The 18,414-nt window shown below is 48.3% G+C and overlaps 1 protein-coding gene across 1 annotated transcript in view; it reads right to left on the bottom strand.

Annotated features, from left to right (window-relative positions):
- Window positions 1-1,606: 1,606 nt before the first annotated feature.
- LOC119977980 (lysine-rich nucleolar protein 1-like) overlaps window positions 1,607-18,414 on the bottom strand; it is a 44,523-nt gene continuing 27,715 nt past the window's right edge. The window contains exons 4-5 of the mRNA XM_038819249.1: window positions 17,045-17,137; window positions 1,607-2,489 (exon numbers count right to left, since the gene is read on the bottom strand). Coding sequence (XP_038675177.1) covers window positions 2,178-2,489; window positions 17,045-17,137 — 405 coding nt within the window. The 3' untranslated portion in view covers window positions 1,607-2,177. The remainder of the gene's footprint in view (window positions 2,490-17,044; window positions 17,138-18,414) is intronic.

Below are 18,414 nucleotides of genomic sequence, written 5' to 3'. Positions count from 1 at the left end.
AACAGGACAAAGGCCATTGTTCCTCTGACCTGGTGGGCCATTTGAAAGCTAAGATAGGCCTTTAGTAGTAGTGATAGTTTAGTAAGTAGAGTTTTATGCATGAGTAGTGATTGACTGTGTGTATAATAAATGTGTTTTGATTTGAAACTTACTAACTGGTGTATTGAGTTATTGATCAGCACTTGGCTTTGAACCCTGTGGTGGTATCAGAAAGATACCTGGCGACTCTAGAGCAAAGGTTATTAAAACAGAGCAATTAAGTAAAAGCACACTTAGCAACAGTACATACAACACATCGGCTGCAACAGTTCAAGGCAGCAGCTCAACACCACCTTCTCAGGGGCCAATTAGGAATGGGCAATAAATGTTGGCCTAACCAGCGATACCCACACCCCATGAATGAAAAAACAAAAATAGCTGACTTCAGAACCCTGATGCGAGGCAACAAAAAGAGAAAAAAGATCAGCTTGGGTTCCTCCTCCTGATTTCAATCCAATACCTCGTGAGAAATGTGCAAACAATAACATTCTATAAGTGTTGATTTTCACACTGTTATCTCTGCAGTTCAACAACCTTTAACACAGTAAAAACTTACCTGTGTGAGGAATTGCCACTTGGGATGGTGACTATCACCTCGACCAGTATAAAAACAAAAAATGCTGAAATATCGCAGGTTTGGCAGCCTCTTCGGAGAGAAACACCATTAATCCCGCCAGACCTGCTGTGTTTTTCCAGCTTCTGCACTATTTTGATTTCATTACGACCTCGAACCACGTCCCTAGCGACTGAATGACTGGAGTCGGGACAGAAAATAACCCATTAACCGAGGTATCCAAACTGTATTTTAAACGTAGCAATAATTCAAATTTGGTTTCAAGTTTCGAAGGTAGTTAAACAAGCATTTAAAACCTCACCAATAATTGCAATTTCCTGCAAACTCAACTGCTGACTTTTCAGAAACAAATATTGACCAACCCAGCTTTAGAATTTAAAATTCTTACAAAATACATGTCAGTTTAATGATGCCTTCTGTTGCAAATGACCAAATCTGTATGTAGTACCTTGGATAGATTAACTAATTTGATACAGAAACAAAACTCAATCATGGTCAGGAAAGGGTTTAAATTTCAGATGAATGTGCACCTCAAACTGAAGCTCCTCCAGATTTGGGCAAAATTCCATTGAATGTTGATCCAATTAAGACACAGGCAACTTGGATCACCCATGAAGCAGGTAGCAGCCTACGGGGAGGGGGCTGGCAATAGTGTTGTGGATCCAGAAGGACGACTGCTAACCCTCTTCGATGCACAGACAGGCAAATTGAAAGTGAAGAACATTCCCGTGTTGTTCCACTAAATGAAGAGGCGAGTTGCAGGGACACTAAACAAACTGGATAGAATGGAGGCCCTGCAACAGTAACAGTGCAAAATTAGTTTGAGCACAGCAATGAACGGGGCCCAATTTCTCACCCAGAGATCCTTTTTATGTCAAGAGAAAAAGGCAAATCAATTAGACTTGACACTTTTAAACCAAAGAAGTGAAATTCAAGCCTTTTGGTCCACACGTAGGCGTCAGGATTTACTTTCACGATTCTCACCCATTTAAATTTACCTTTTAATTATTTTATTGATTTTGTCGCCTTTCATTTGATGAAAAATCTGTAAACTTGCCATCAGAGAGAGTGGTTTCCAGAGACCAGACTCCACTAGGCTGATTTATTATTTCTTTTACAATAATCCAGATAAAAATACTGTTGACGTGAGAAAACGAAAGCAACAGCTCTAACTGATTAGAAGCAAATGGAAAATAGAAAAATAAAGTCACAGGAAAAATATATAAATAAAGCTGTGCCGATCTGAATTTGGTCCATTCATGGAGGACAGGTCCAGCCCTTTGTGCATTGTGAAATCCAATACTGAACTGACAGAAAGTGGCACAGAGTCAGGATTCCAGCTGCATCATTGACTTTGGAAAGTAATTGCTCTGCTTCAGGTCAGAGTTACAGTTTGACAGGCTTGGGTTAGACTAAAACAAACAGCTGAACCCAGCATGTTTCATTCAGCTCCATTTATATAAGCATGTAACTGCTAAACAGAACCATGGAAAAGCACCAATTCTTCAAAACCTTTCTGTACAGTATTTCATTTTCTGAAGCAAAGTCGGTGCCATTTTATCTTCTAATTAAAATCAAACTTCTTAGATTTCGATGCATGTTTATCTATAAAAAATATTTTGCTATTTAGATTAGAAAAAGGTTGGAAACCGAGGCCAATTCCTTGATGTTGCCGAAGGTTCAATGCTTTGTCAAATTCCTGCTGAAGAGTCCGGTTAAATTTTTGTTCTTCTTCCTTGTTAAGTGCCATGTTGGGCTTTCCAGAAGTAGATGATGGAGGCGGATTTGATGATTTAAAACCACCCATGAGTCTCAAGAATTTATTTTTCTGCTCCAGACTGCCAAACGTGGCTGAGTCCCATTGTGTGCCCGTACACTGCAGGGGGAAATAAATATAAAAGCAAAGTGAATTTAAAAACACCAAAATATCCAATTCTTAGCATCTTAGGTTTATGATCTATTCATCAATTGACAAATAATCTCCCGAAAGTTAAAATATAGAAAACACGTTGGGATTGTTTTAAGGAGCAGCCATCAAGCTGCTCATTGGCTGGGTGAAGAAGCTGGAGCCATTTTAGTGCTTCAATCTCATTTCAATGGAACCAGCAATCCCAGCAAGTAGAGCAAATCTGCCACAGCAATGGAGCAGCAGCAAGGTAATCGCAGAGCAGCAATGGAGCAGCAGCAAGGTAATCGCAGAGCTGCAATGGAGCAGCAGCAAGGTAATCGCAGAGCTGCAATGGAGCAGCAGCAAGGTAATCGCAGAGCTGCAATGGAGCAGCAGCAAGGTAATCGCAGATGACATCAGGTGGGGCAGCTCTGGTTGGCAGCTGTTGAAATTATTTTTGCACGATCTGGAAATTCTCCTCCTTGCCCAGGAAAATTGTTTTAAGAACTTCCTCAGTAGGTTGAACAGACAGATCTCAGAATAACATTTTTGCAAGGTCTTTTACACTATTGACAGTTAAGCTATGTGAGCATACTGGACATGTTCCAATCAATTCTATCCTAAAATAGCAATGAGATATAAATCATAGGACTATTATTAAAAGCAGCCCATCACCTGATACAGCAAAGCTTCGATCGGGGAAAGTGGCAACAGCTCCATCTCAGGTATTATGGGTAGTAAGTTTACAGACCCCCAGTTTGAGGTCGTTACTGCCCATTAACCCCAATTTGGAAAGTTAAAATCAATCCTATTGTATGGAGTGTTCAGAGTGTATGAATTTGCCCGTTAAACAGTAACAGCTGTAACTTTTCCAATGGCTGCATTAGTCGTTCAGCAAATTGCAATATAAAAAATCCCATGTTGAATTTCCTCGGCCTGTGCTGAAAGAGGAAAATTAACCGTGATGCTGTTGCTGATTGTGATCCAGTGCATCGGTAAATGGAATCTCATCATCCATAATGATAAGTCCCTAGGATCAATTAACAGAAGAAATCTGGGTCAATGGGGTGTAAAATAAGTTGGGTGCGATTTGGGCTCTGGCTGTGCAGGGCAGCTTTATAATTGGGACTTGCGACTGCAGGATGCTGTGGACCAATTCTGGTTTGAATTTCCTGGCAATCTCCTCAACAAAAAATGAACTAGGATGCTTATGGGATAGCCTGCTATAGATACAAAATGATCAATCGCGGTCAGCATGGTTTATTCCCGAATGGGAGCAGCGATGGACTCTTGCACTGGTGAGCAAAATAGTAACGGGACACATATTTAAGATAATCACAAAGATTAAAAGAGAGGATAGAAACCAATTTTCCCCAAAGGACAGTTAGAATGGCCAATCCCCTCCTGAAGCTATTGTCGAATGAGATTCCATGAATTCTTTATGAACATTCATTCATTTAATTTTCATTTCATTTCAACAGAATTAGATCAGTAGGTCGAGCAGATAGAACTCAGAATAAATACAATATGGAGAAATATGAAGCAACACATTTTGGGAGGATAAATAACGAGAATATATTACATACAAAGTATACCCAGTTTAGCTCACTGGGCTAAATCACTGGCTTTTAAAGCAGACCAAGGCAGGCCAGCAGCACGGTTCGATTCCCGTAACAGCCTCCCCGAACAGGCGCCGGAATGTGGCGACTAGGGGCTTTTCACAGTAACTTCATTGAAGTCTACTCGTGACAGTAAACGATTTTCATTTTCATTTCATTATGAGTGTCACAAGTCGGCTTACATTAACACTGTGAAAATCCCGTAGTCGCCACACTCTGGCGCCTGTTCGGGTACACTGAGGGAGAATTCAGAATGTCCAATTCTCCTAACCTGCACATCTTTCAGGATTTGTGGAAGGAAACCGGAGCACCCGGAGGAAACCCATGCAGACACGGGGAGAACGTGCAGACTCCGCATGGACAGTGACCCAAGCCGGGAATCGAACCTGGGACCCTGGCGCTGTGAGGCAACAGTGCTAACCACTAGCACTGTGATGGAACTGGCAATGGAACAAAGAGACTGAAGGCGTGTTGATCTTTTTTTAAAAAAGGACAAGTTTGCTAAAGCTATAAAAGTAATTGGGATCTTAGTTATTAGAAGGACAGGGCAGGGGCCGGGACAGGGCAGGGGCCGGGACAGGGCAGGGGCCGGGACAGGGCAGGGGCCGGGACAGGGCAGGGGCCGGGACAGGGCAGGGGCCGGGACAGGGCAGGGGCCGGGACAGGGCAGGGGCCGGGACAGGGCAGGGGCCGGGACAGGGCAGAAGCCGGGACAGGGCAGAAGCCGGGACAGGGCAGAAGCCGGGACAGGGCAGAAGCCGGGACAGGGCAGAAGCCGGGACAGGGCAGAAGCCGGGACAGGGCAGAAGCCGGGACAGGGCAGAAGCCGGGACAGGGCAGAAGCCGGGACAGGGCAGAAGCCGGGACAGGGCAGAAGCCGGGACAGGGCAGAAGCCGGGACAGGGCAGAAGCCGGGACAGGGCAGAAGCCGGGACAGGGCAGAAGCCGGGACAGGGCAGAAGCCGGGACAGGGCAGAAGCCGGGACAGGGCAGAAGCCGGGACAGGGCAGAAGCCGGGACAGGGCAGAAGCCGGGACAGGGCAGAAGCCGGGACAGGGCAGAAGCCGGGACAGGGCAGAAGCCGGGACAGGGCAGAAGCCGGGACAGGGCAGAAGCCGGGACAGGGCAGAAGCCGGGACAGGGCAGAAGCCGGGACAGGGCAGAAGCCGGGACAGGGCAGCGGACAGGCAAGCCGGGACAGGGCAGAAGCCGGGACAGGGCAGAAGCCGGGACAGGGCAGAAGCCGGGACAGGGCAGAAGCCGGGACAGGGCAGAAGCCGGGACAGGGCAGAAGCCGGGACAGGGCAGAAGCCGGGACAGGGCAGAAGCCGGGACAGGGCAGAAGCCGGGACAGGGCAGAAGCCGGGACAGGGCAGAGGGAAAAGAGCTAAAGCTAAACAAATACAAATTATTGGTCACTCTAGTGCGAATGTAAAGGCTGGTTTTACACATCTTATTCAAGGCCAAAGACAAAAGTCTTACTTTCTTTGTGACAGGGATCATGTAATTAGAGCTCGTTACGATCTACATTGAAATACAAATGCTGCTTAGAATCCCTGCAGGAGGCCACTCGGCCCAAGTCTGCACCGACCCTTTGAATGAGCACCCTACCCAAGCCCATGCCCCTACCCTAACCCCGTAACCCCACTTAACCGTTGGACACTAAGGGACAATTTTGTCCTGGCCAATCCACCTAACCTGCCCATCTTTGGACTGTGTGAGGAAACCGGAACAACCAGAGGAAACCCACGCAGACATGGGGAGAAAGTGCAAACTCCGCACAGACAGAGACCCAAGGCTGGAATCGAACCCAGGTCCGTGGCGCTGTGAGGCAGCAGTGTTAACCACCGTGCCGCCCGCTGTGCTGCCCACCGTGCCGCCCGCTATGCCACCCGCTGTGCCTCATGCTCTGCTGCCCGCTGTGCCACAATTTCCTGATATACATTGGGGTCTGCTCCGGTTTCCTGATGTAAATTGGGGTTTGGTCCGGTTTCCTGATATAAATTGGGGTTTGGTCCGGTTTCCTGATATAAATTGGGGTCTGATCCGGTTTCCTGATATAAATTGGGGTCTGATCCGGTTTCCTGATATACATTGAGGTCTGGTCCGGTTTCCTGATATAAATTGGGGTCTAGTCCGGTTTCCTGATATAAATTGAGGTCTGGTCCGGTTTCCTGATATAAATTGGGGTCTGCTCCGGTTTCCTGATATAAATTGGGGTCTAGTCCGGTTTCCTGATATAAATTGGGGTCTGCCCCGGTTTCCTGATGTAAATTGGGGTCTAGTCCGGTTTCCTGATATAAATTGGGGTCTGCTCCGGTTTCCTGATATAAATTGGGGTCTGGTCCGGTTTCCTGATGTAAATTGGGGTCTGCTCCGGTTTCCTGATATAAATTGGGGTCTGCTCCGGTTTCCTGATATAAATTGGGGTCTGGTCCGGTTTCCTGATGTAAATTGGGGTCTGCTCCGGTTTCCTGATATAAATTGGGGTCTGCTCCGGTTTCCTGATATAAATTGGGGTCTGCTCCGGTTTCCTGATATAAATTGGGGTCTGCTCCGGTTTCCTGATATAAATTGGGGTCTGCTCCGGTTTCCTGATATAAATTGGGGTCTGGTCCGGTTTCCTGATGTAAATTGGGGTCTGCTCCGGTTTCCTGATATAAATTGGGGTCTGCTCCGGTTTCCTGATGTAAATTGGAGTCTGCTCCGGTTTCCTGATGTAATTGGGGTCTGCTCCGGTTTCCTGATATAAATTGGGGTCTGCTCCGGTTTCCTGATGTAAATTGGAGTCTGGTCCGGTTTCCTGATGTAAATTGGGGTCTGCTCCGGTTTCCTGATGTAAATTGGGGTCTGCTCCGGTTTCCTGATATAAATTGGGGTCTGCTCCGGTTTCCTGATATAAATTGGGGTCTGCTCCGGTTTCCTGATATAAATTGGAGTCTGCTCCGGTTTCCTGATATAAATTGGGGTCTAGTCCGGTTTCCTGATATAAATTGGGGTCTAGTCCGGTTTCCTGATATAAATTGGAGTCTGGTCCAGTACCGGAACACTTCGCAGTACGGAGTTGACGATTGTGCCTTGGACAACCCAACCTTCAGGGACCAGCTAAAAGCTTGCAGGGTCGAGGTCAAGCTCACTGACTACAGAGAGGCTGAGGTTGTAAAATAATTTCCAAGGGCAATTTCCACTTGCTCACGACCAAGCAAGTGTACGCAGTTAGAGGTCACAGAGGTTCGCAGCATGGAAACAGGCCTTCAGCCCAGCTTGTCCATGCCTCCTAGTTTTAACCACTAAGCTAGTCCCAGTTGCCCACATTTGGCCCATATCCTCTATACCCAGCTTTCCCATATAACTGTCTAAATGCTTTTTAAAAGACAAAATTGTACCCGCCTCTACCACTGCCTTTGGCAGCTCGTTCCAGACACTTACCACCCTCTGTGTGAAACAATTGCCCCTCTGGACCCTCTTGTATCTCTCCCCTCTCACCGTAAACCTATGTCCTTACAGTAACTTCATTGCAGTGTTAATGTAAGACTACTTGTGACAATAATTATTATTTAGACTCCCTACCTTTGGGAAAAGAGGTTGACTATCTACCTTATCTGTGCCGCCCATTATTTTATAGACCTCTATAAGATCATCCCCGAGCCTGCTATGCTCCGGGGAAAATGGTCTCAGTTCATCCAGCCCCTCCTTATAACTCAAACCATCAAAGTCCCGGTAGCATCCTAGTAAATGTTTTCTGCACTTTTGTAGTTTAATAATATCCTTTCTATAATTGGGTGACCAGAACTGTACACAGCCGTACTAATGTCTTGGACAACTTCAACAAGGCATCCCAACTCCTGTATTGAATGTTCTGACCAATGAAACCTAGCTTGCTGAATGCCTTCTTCACCACCCTGGCCACCTGCCACTCCACCTTCAAGGAGCTATGGACCTGTACCCCTAGATCTCTTTGTTCCAAAACTCTCCGCAACACTTTAATGACATCATAATCCTAGAGACATGAAATTATGGTTTTATGATTAGAGAGTTAATATTGGAGCCTGTATGTCGATTGGACAGTTTGCTTCCCTTATGTCTTTAGCCATTTTTTTAAATAAAAAGATTTATTTTTTGTAATCCTTCAGTGTCAGCTGCACAGTGACGTGGAGAGCTAAGGGATGGATCTGGAGAAGGATACGGTTACATTCATTCAGGTAAATGGAAGGAATGGAAGGAATGAAGGGAATACACCATTTGGCTCCTTGAAGATATTTTGCCTTGTTCTGGAACACAATGCGTGTTTAAGCGATTATAATTTTGTTCAAAAACATTACCACTGTTCCAAAGTTGAAATGCAAACAAAATAAATTGCTATGATCATATTTTTAGCCAAATTATTTCTGTCCAGTTGCAGGGCTAGGCTAGGTATTATCATAGTTGCAAACAATATATGCTTTATTCTACAAAAGTTTCATGAACTGCACTCAGAATGGATTTGGATCAGTATCAACACACTGAAGATCTTTTACATTCTGTGAAATGTTACTAAAAATCTTGCATTGGAATTCGCACTTCCTGTTCACAAACTGCAACTTGTCTTGTTACATTTTGTGTAATTGGAAATTGCTGCTTTGACATTCCCATTTCACTTTTGTTGTCACCTGCAAAGAGGTTCCATTTCAGAAGGAACTGGATCTTTGGGACAAGCTTCAACTGAATTGGGACCAGGGACCCAGTGGAAAGGAACCAGGTGGCGGTCACAAGGACATTAAACAAAGTGCAGGAGGCGAGAGCTGGAGGCTCGGGTGGGAAAGGTAGTACAGATAAACTTGCAGTGTTATGGGCACAAATGGGGAGTGGGACTGACTGGTTACTCCATGGGGAACTGGCATGGACTTGATGGGCCAAATGTACTCCTTCTGTACCATGCTACAGTGGCTAGCACTGTTGCCTCCAAACACCAGGAATCCAAGTTCAATTCCCCGTGTCCGTGTAGGTTTCCTCCAGGTGTGTTTCCTACCACAGTCCAAAGATGTGCTGGTTACGTGGATTGGCCATGCCAAAATTGCCCGTTAGTGTCCAACGATGTGCAGGTTAGATGGGGTTACGGGGATGGGGTGGGGGAGTGGGCCTGGGTAAGGGGCTCTTTCAGGGGGTCGATGCAGACTCAAGAGGCCGGGTAGCCTCCTCTGTACTTTGGGGTTCTATGATGAACGACTACATTTAGGCAGGGCTGAGATCAGACACAGTCCACAGTAACCTGAGAAGACCTGTTCTTGGTTAAAACTAAAGATCAGTTAGAGGTGTTTAATAAAAAACTTAATGTGATTATAGAACCAACTCATATCCTGAAAGAACAAGACTTCTACTTTCCAAAAAAGAATAGCCATGATATCTAAATGGCCAAGAGACAACATAAAACTAAACGAGAAAGCAATCAATCCTGGTGACTAGAAAGGATACAAAGAACAAGGGTGACAAAGTCGGAGTCTCAGAGCCGCCCGCCACATGGGTCTGAGAGCCGTCAGTCGGTGGGTCTCAGAGCCGTCAGTCGGTGGGTCTGAGAGCCGTCAGTCGGTGGGTCACGGAGCCGTCAGTCGGTGGGTCACAGAGCCGTCCGCCGCGGAGCCGTCAGTCGGTGGGTCTCAGAGCCGTCAGTCGGTGGGTCCCGGAGCCGTCAGTCGGTGGGTCTCAGAGCCGTCAGTCGGTGGGTCTCAGAGCCGTCAGTCGGTGGGTCTGAGAGCCGTCAGTCGGTGGGTCTCAGAGCCGTCAGTCGGTGGGTCACGGAGCCGTCAGTCGGTGGGTCTCAGAGCCGTCAGTCGGTGGGTCTCAGAGCCGTCAGTCGGTGGGTCTCAGAGCCGTCAGTCGGTGGGTCTCAGAGCCGTCAGTCGGTGGGTCTCAGAGCCGTCAGTCGGTGGGTCACGGAGCCGTCAGTCGGTGGGTCTCAGAGCCGTCAGTCGGTGGGACGCAGAGCCGTCAGTCGGTGGGTCTCAGAGCCGTCAGTCGGTGGGTCTCAGAGCCGTCAGTCGGTGGGTCTCAGAGCCGTCAGTCGGTGGGTCACAGAGCCGTCAGTCGGTGGGTCTCAGAGCCGTCAGTCGGTGGGTCTCAGAGCCGTCAGTCGGTGGGTCTCAGAGCCGTCAGTCGGTGGGTCACAGAGCCGTCAGTCGGTGGGTCGCGGAGCCTCAGTCGCAGCGCACCCGATAGCGCAAATGCGTGCACAACAGCCACAGCATCTGGCTTTTAATAACGCCGGCTGTAAGCAGCCAAATTACGGCCTCGACATTATAAAAAATGCGGGCACGCTGCGCATGCATGTACAATGCGCCCACATTTTAAAAAATCGTCATGGCCATCATTTAGAAGGCCGTTCGCAGCCGGCCTTGTTAAAGGCTTTGCGCGCAAATTTGGGCAAGCGAAGACGCAGGAGAAGATTTTTTTTTTAATGCAGTAAAATCTTCCTGTCTGAAGGGAGGCAGAGAGCAGATCACACCCCCCGAACGTCGACATCACGTGCTTTGGGCGTGGTTGCAGCAAACAAGGTAAGAGAAAATGGTGGTACTCGAAGATCGGCCGGCCTGGGTCCCGAAGGGCGGACGGCCTGGGTCCCGAAGGGCGGACGGCCTGGGTCCCGAAGGGCGGCCGGCCTGGGTGCCGAAGGGCGGCCGGCCTGGGTCCCGAAGGGCGGACGGCCTGGGTCCCGAAGGGCGGCCGGCCTGGGTCCCAAAGATCGGCCGGCCTGGGTCCCAAAGATCGGCCGGCCTGGGTCCCAAAGATCGGCCGGCCTGGGTCCCAAAGATCGGCCGGCCTGGGTCCCAAAGATCGGCCGGCCTGGGTCCCGCAGGGCGGACGGCCTGGGTCCCAAAGATCGGCCGGCCTGGGTCCCGAAGATCGGCCGGCCTGGGTCCCGCAGGGCGGCCGGCCTGGGTCCCAAAGATCGGCCGGCCTGGGTCCCGAAGATTGGCCGGCCTGGGTCCCGAAGGGCGGCCGGCCTGGGTCCCAAAGATCGGCCGGCCTGGGTCCCGAAGATCGGCCGGCCTGGGTCCCGCAGGGCGGACGGCCTGGGTCCCGAAGGGTGGACGGCCTGGGTCCCGCAGGGCGGACGGCCTGGGTCCCGAAGGGCGGACGGCCTGGGTCCCGAAGGGCGGACGGCCTGGGTCCCGAAGGGCGGACGGCCTGGGTCCCGAAGGGCGGACGGCCTGGGTCCCGAAGGGCGGACGGCCTGGGTCCCGAAGGGCGGACGGCCTGGGTCCCGCAGGGCGGACGGCCTGGGTCCCGCAGGGCGGACGGCCTGGGTCCCGAAGGGCGGACGGCCTGGGTCCCGCAGGGCGGACGGCCTGGGTCCCGCAGGGCGGACGGCCTGGGTCCCGAAGAACGGCCGGCCTGGGTCCCGAAGGGTGGACGGCCTGGGTCCCGAAGATCGGCCGGCCTGGGTCCCGAAGGGCGGCGGGCCTGGGTCCCGAAGGGTGGACGGCCTGGGTCCCGAAGGGTGGACGGCCTGGGTCCCGAAGGGTGGACGGCCTGGGTCCCGCAGGGCGGACGGCCTGGGTCCCGAAGGGCGGCGGGCCTGGGTCCCGCAGGGCGGACGGCCTGGGTCCCGCAGGGCGGACGGCCTGGGTCCCGCAGGGCGGACGGCCTGGGTCCCGAAGGGCGGACGGCCTGGGTCCCGAAGGGCGGACGGCCTGGGTCCCGAAGATCGGCCGGCCTGGGTCCCGAAGGGCGGACGGCCTGGGTCCCGAAGGGCGGCCGGCCTGGGTCCCGCAGGGCGGACGGCCTGGGTCCCGCAGGGCGGACGGCCTGGGTCCCGCAGGGCGGACGGCCTGGGTCCCGAAGATCGGCCGGCCTGGGTCCCGAAGGGCGGACGGCCTGGGTCCCGAAGGGCGGCCGGCCTGGGTCCCGCAGGGCGGACGGCCTGGGTCCCGCAGGGCGGACGGCCTGGGTCCCGAAGGGCGGCCGGCCTGGGTCCCGAAGATCGGCCGGCCTGGGTCCCGAAGGGCGGCCGGCCTGGGTCCCGAAGGGCGGACGGCCTGGGTCCCGAAGATCGGCCGGCCTGGGTCCCGAAGGGCGGACGGCCTGGGTCCCGAAGATCGGCCGGCCTGGGTCCCGAAGGGCGGACGGCCTGGGTCCCGAAGGGCGGACGGCCTGGGTCCCGAAGGGCGGACGGCCTGGGTCCCGAAGGGCGGCCGGCCTGGGTCCCGAAGGGCGGCCGGCCTGGGTCCCGAAGGGCGGCCGGCCTGGGTCCCGAAGATCGGCCGGCCTGGGTCCCGAAGGGCGGCCAGTTGGTAAAAATGGGTCCCTGGAAAAAAAAAGTTTGAAAAACACTGACCTAAGAAACTAGAGAGAGTTGTGAACACAGCCCAGTCCATCATGTGACCCGCCTTCCATCCACTGACTCTGTCTACACCACCCGCTGCCTTGGAAAAGTGGGCAGCATAATCAAAGACACCTCCAACCTGGGTCATTCTCTCTTCCAACCTCTTCCATCGGGCAGAAGACACAAAAGTCTGAGAACCGCACTAACATATTCTTCCCCGCTGTCACCAGACTCCTGAACGACCCTCTTCTGGACTGAACTGATCTCTCGATGCATCTTTGCTACAGAATAAAACTACACTCTGTGCTTTACCCGCTGCCTGTGTCTGAATGCCCTGTGTTTATTCATGTACGGAACCATCTGTACGCAGAACAATACTTTTCACTGTACCTCGGCACACGTGACGATAAATCAAATCCAATCCAATTCAAAAGGGGAGTATGAAAAGAAACTTCGAAAGGATATTAAAATCAACACAAAAATTGTTTAAAATGAAAAAAAAAAGGTGGTTGGGAAAATGTGGGCCGTTGAAAATTGATAACAGTGAAAATAAAGAAATGGCAGAGATGCTGAATAATGAAATAAAGACAGAAAGATTCTTGGCCTTGGACAAACTGGAATGTATTGTTTGATTTCCCTTTGTTCCCATTTCTTTGCTTTAATTTTATTATTTTTGGTCTGTGGACTCATAATCGGAATGTGCCTTCAAGCAGTGGGCATAAGGCGAGGCAGCCTGCTAGTCAGGAAAGTGTGTTCCAGGATTCGCTTTCAGATTTGACGGCGCCATGGTAATCTTAAGGACCAGCTTTGGAGGAAGACGATTCGATTGGGCGGCTGTGGTTTGGCCAGGGACAATGCTCTGGTTGACAACAGTCAGCGATTAGTTCCAGTGGGATGCTTCGCAGAGGACTTGTCTGATTAGGCCTTGAACAAAGGAGGATCTCTCCCCCCCCTCACTCTCTGCAGAAGTGAAGGACATCTTTATTGTTCGTAAACCAGTGAGTGCCTGGCACATCTTTACTGTATCGTTGAAATGAGTGTGCATCGACAAAGAAAGTAGCTGCCCTTGCCATAGGAAACCCTCTCAAGCTCAGAAGGAAGAAGCATTGAAGTGAAAGCTTGAACTCCGGAAAGACTGAAAGCCATTATCGGGCATTGGAGATCTTTTATCCTTTTTACTGCATCATCACTTTTTCTTCCCCTTATGTTGTGTGTGTATCTGTATATTTATACATTATGTAGGAAGGGTTGGTAAGGGGTATTAGGGTAGTCAGTTTAGTTTTATTAGTTAAATTATAAAGGTTATTGGTGTTAAAGTTACAAACCTGGTTACTGTAGTCTGGGCTCAGCCAATACCATCAGAAGGACATTTGGGTTAACGGATGATCCAATTGAAATTTTTGAAGCATTAAGGGGAGCAGATATGGTTGAGGAATCTACGGCTGGAGAGATGGCCTAAAAACTTTGAGCCAGATCTTTTTTAAGTGAAATTAGGAAACTCTCTTAAACACAGAGTGGTGGAACTTTGGAACCCTCTTCTGAAAACTGCAAACGGTGTTGGATCAATTGGTAATTTTCAAGCCGAGATTGATAAATGAACCTGGAGCCTGAAGTTTGTTACCCAATGGTGTGAGAAATGGGGCAAAGTATAGGCTAGGTCACAGATCACGCAATTTTGCACTGCGTGGTGGTGGTAAATGACCCAATCCCTGTAACTACATCTTCAAAAAGACTCTGGTGTCTGCTCACTGTGTGTCCAGGAAGAGCTGGGGTGAATTTCAAAGGATCTGACCCTTCTATCCTTCCACGCTGCTGAAACAGGATCTTCAGAGTTGGATGATTTCCCAGACTCCCACAATTGTTTGAGTCGTCTGATATCCACAGCTGTGGGCAGCATTCAAATTAGGCCGAAGCCTAAAACAGATTCTGGCCTTGGATGTATCCGAGACACAACCACTGTGTTGACCTTGAAGCCACCCTGAAGGAGGTCAAATTCCCCTGCTCATTGCCCACATTAATTACACATGGCCAACACTGCAGTCAGCTTATTGGTCACCTTAAAAGGGAAGTCAGTAACTTGATGTTGGTTATTTTTGGACCACACCTCAAATCTGTGAACATTTTTTAATTTGCAAGATAACATTTGCTACAGCTAATTTAATTAAAACTTGATTCTTAAAAAGCCAAACATAATTTTACCATTACATGACCTGACTTAAAAAGGTTTATACCAACAAAAAGGAAGGACGGAAGAAAGAGGGAAAATCGACCGTGGATATCTAAGGAAATAAGGGAGAGTATCAAATTGAAGGAAAAAGCATGTAAAGTGGCAAAGATTGCTGGGAGATTAGAGGACTGGGAAATCTTTAGGGGGCAACAGAAAGCTACTAAAAAAGCTATAAAGAAGAGTAAGATAGAGTATGAGAGTAAACTTGCTCAGAATATAAAAACAGACAGTAAAAGTTTTTACAAATATGTAAGACAAAAAAGAGTGGCTAAGGTAAATATTGGTCCTTTAGAGGATGAGAAGGGAGTTTTAATAATGGGAAATGAGGAAATGGCTGAGGAACTGAACAGGTTTTTTGTGTCGGTCTTCACAGTGGAAGACACAAATAACATGCCAGCGACTGATAGAAACGAGGCTATGACAGGTGAGGACCTTGAGAGGATTGTTATCACTAAGGAGGGAGTGATGGGCAAGCTAATGGGGCTAAAGGTAGACAAGTCTCCTGGCCCTGATGGAATGCATCCCAGAGTGCTAAAAGAGATGGCTAGGGAAATTGCAGATGCACTAGTGATAATTTACCGAAATTCACTAGACTCAGGGGTGGTCCCGGTGGATTGGAAATTAGCAAACGTGACGCCACAGTTTAAAAAAAGGAGGTAGGCAGAAAGCAGGAAATTATAGGCCAGTGAGCTTAACTTTGGTAGTAGGGAAGATGCTGGAATCTATCATCAAGGAAGAAATTGCGAGGCATCTGGATAGAAATTGTCCCATTGGGCAGACGCAGCATGGGTTCATAAAGGTCAGGTCGTGCCTAACTAATTTGGTGGAATTTTTTGAGAACATTACCAGTGCAGTAGATAACGGGGAGCCGATGGATGTGGTATATCTGGATTTCCAGAAAGCCTTTGACAAGGTGCCACACAAAAGGTTGCTGCATAAGATAAAGATGCATAGCATTAAGGGTAAAGTAGTAGCATGGATAGAGGATTGGTTAATTAATAGAAAGCAAAGAGTTGGGATTAATGGGTGTTTCTCTGGTTGGTAATCAGTAGCTAGTGGTGTCCCTCAGGGATCCGTGTTGGGCCCACAATTGTTCACAATTTACATAGATGATTTGGAATTGGGGACCAAGGGCAATGTGTCCAAGTTTGCAGATGACACTAAGATGAGTGGTAAAGCGAAAAGTGCAGAGGATACTGGAAATCTGCAGAGGGATTTGGATAGGTTAAGTGAATGGGCTCGGGTCTGGCAGATGGAATACAATGTTGACAAATGTGAGGTTATCCATTTTGGTAGGAATAACAGCAAACGGGATTATTATTTAAACGATAAAATATTAAAGCATGCCGCTGTTCAGAGAGACTTGGGTGTGCTAGTGCATGAGTCACAGAAGGTTGGTTTACAAGTGCAACAGGTGATTAAGAAGGCAAATGGAATTTTGTCCTTCATTGCTAGAGGGATGGAGTTTAAGACTAGGGAGGTTATGTTGCAATTGTATACGGTGTTAGTGCGGCCACACCTGGAGTATTGTGTTCAGTTTTGGTCTCCTTACTTGAGAAAGGACGTACTGGCGCTGGAGGGTGTGCAGAGGAGATTCACTAGGTTAATCCCAGAGCTGAAGGGGTTGGATTATGAGGAGAGGTTGAGTAGACTGGGACTGTACTCGTTGGAATTTAGAAGGATGAGGGGGGATCTTATAGAAACATTTAAAATTATGAAGGGAATAGATAGGATAGATGCGGGCAGGTTGTTTCCACTGGCGGGTGACAGCAGAACTAGGGGACATAGCCTCAAAATAAGGGGAAGTAGATTTAGGACTGAGTTTAGGAGGAACTTCTTCACCCAAAGGGTTGTGAATCTATGGAATTCCTTGCCCAGTGAAGCAGTTGAGGCTCCTTCATTACATGTTTTTAAGGTAAAGATAGATAGTTTTTTGAAGAATAAAGGGATTAAGGGTTATGGTGTTCGGGCCGGAAAGTGGAGCTGAGTCCACAAAAGATCAGCCATGATCTAATTGAATGGCGGAGCAGGCTCGAGGGGCCAGATGGCCTACTCCTGCTCCTAGTTCTTATGTTCTTAATGAGTTTAAAAATGCACAGTAATTGCAACACACATTAAAACATAGAAAACTCCTGTCCTTATTTATCAGCATTTGTGATTTATTGGAATAAATAACCAATACTAGGCAACGAGTAAAGATTTACTGTAAACTTTCAAAAACATAACTGCAGTACTTGAGCGTCTTTTGAAAGCTTCTTGAATCAATTTGTTCATCTAAAGTCAAACATTAAAATAGGATTTTGGAGCTAATCAATCAACCATTAATACTCAGCCATGCTGATTTTCACGAGGATCTCTGCTACTAGACATAAACGTTAACCATAAAGTCTTTACTTACTCTTGGTTTGATTTCTGGAGAAACTTTAGTTTCCAAAGTACCAGTTTTGCCAGATACTCTGTCAATTTCTTCTTGCAAAGCTTGTCGTCTCGCCTAAAGTAAATAAAATTTAAAACAAAGTATATGTAGTTTAATATTGAATGATTTATTATTTATATAGTAGTTCTATTTGTGTGCAAAGTTATGTCACAAAATTAGTTACACAGTGGTAATAAACCATTTATTACCACTTCATTTATGTCACATGTGTTTTAGAAAGTACTGTACAAAATAGCGAGGACTTCAAAGATTACATATATCATGTTCGTTTTTGGAATTGTTAATCCATAAGCCAACCTTTTATTTAATTTCATCAATTGCAGCGCACATCAGAGAATTGTTTAAGCACCAAGCCATTCGGGCCATTGTGTTTGCACCAGCTCACTAAATGAGCAACTCAACTTCCCTTCACCCCCCAGTCCCACACATTCTTCCTTTTCCAATTCCCTCCTGAATGCTTCGATTAAACCTGTCCCCACCACTCTCAGGCAGCATATTTCAGGCCTTAAACATGAAAAAGATTTTCCTCATATCGCTTTTGCTTTTCTTGCCAATTACTTTGGATCTGTGCCCTCTCATTCTCGATCATTTCACTATTGAGAACGGTTTCTCCCCATCTATTCTGTCCAGACCACTCATGATTTGGAGAACCTCTATCGAGTTTGGATGTAAAATATAAAAATATATTTTCCAAATGAAACAAAATTCAAAGAGATTATGTCACAAATTTGAAGGACATCAGTTTTCCTACAGCCCCCTCTAGAAGCTGGAGAAGGAGCAGCAATCTGAAGTTGTAGGCAAGAGTGGGAGGGACCAGTGCACGGTGATAAAGCAAGCGAGAACACGCACACCCGTGAAAGGGGGGGGGGGGGGGGGGGGAAAGAGAGAGAGAGAGAGAGAGAGAGAGAAACCCCCAGAATTCAGGTGCCTTTCATGCTTTCATCAACTATTAAATTAAGAATGGCCACAGCTGTTAGGCCACTGCCATGTTAAGGGGGGGGGGCCTCTTGCCACAAGGTGTGGTCTGGAGGAAAGCAGAAATATTTCTTCAAAGAAAGGAAAATAAGAAAGATTCAGATAATTGAAAAATGATGTTCCACTGGCACAAGTCTTGATCCAGAAGGTTCGAGATCAGCAATAGTCTAACAGGAGAAGCTCTGTTCCTTTACAGGTCAAATTGGGGTCCAGATCTCCGTACTGGGTCAGCAACAGTTAGCGAACAGCAATTGTCCCAGACTTGGCCAATTGGTGGATAAATGGCACATTCATCATCCAATTAGGTACAGTAGACAAGCTCTAGAAGCTGGAGAAGGAGCAGCAATCTGAAGTTG

The sequence above is a fragment of the Scyliorhinus canicula genome, chromosome 15 (genome assembly GCF_902713615.1).
Source record: "Scyliorhinus canicula chromosome 15, sScyCan1.1, whole genome shotgun sequence".
NCBI classification, from domain to species: Eukaryota; Metazoa; Chordata; class Chondrichthyes; order Carcharhiniformes; family Scyliorhinidae; genus Scyliorhinus; species Scyliorhinus canicula.
The sequence above is the reverse complement of the archived record's forward strand: the minus strand, read 5'-3'. Positions and strand labels throughout refer to the sequence as shown.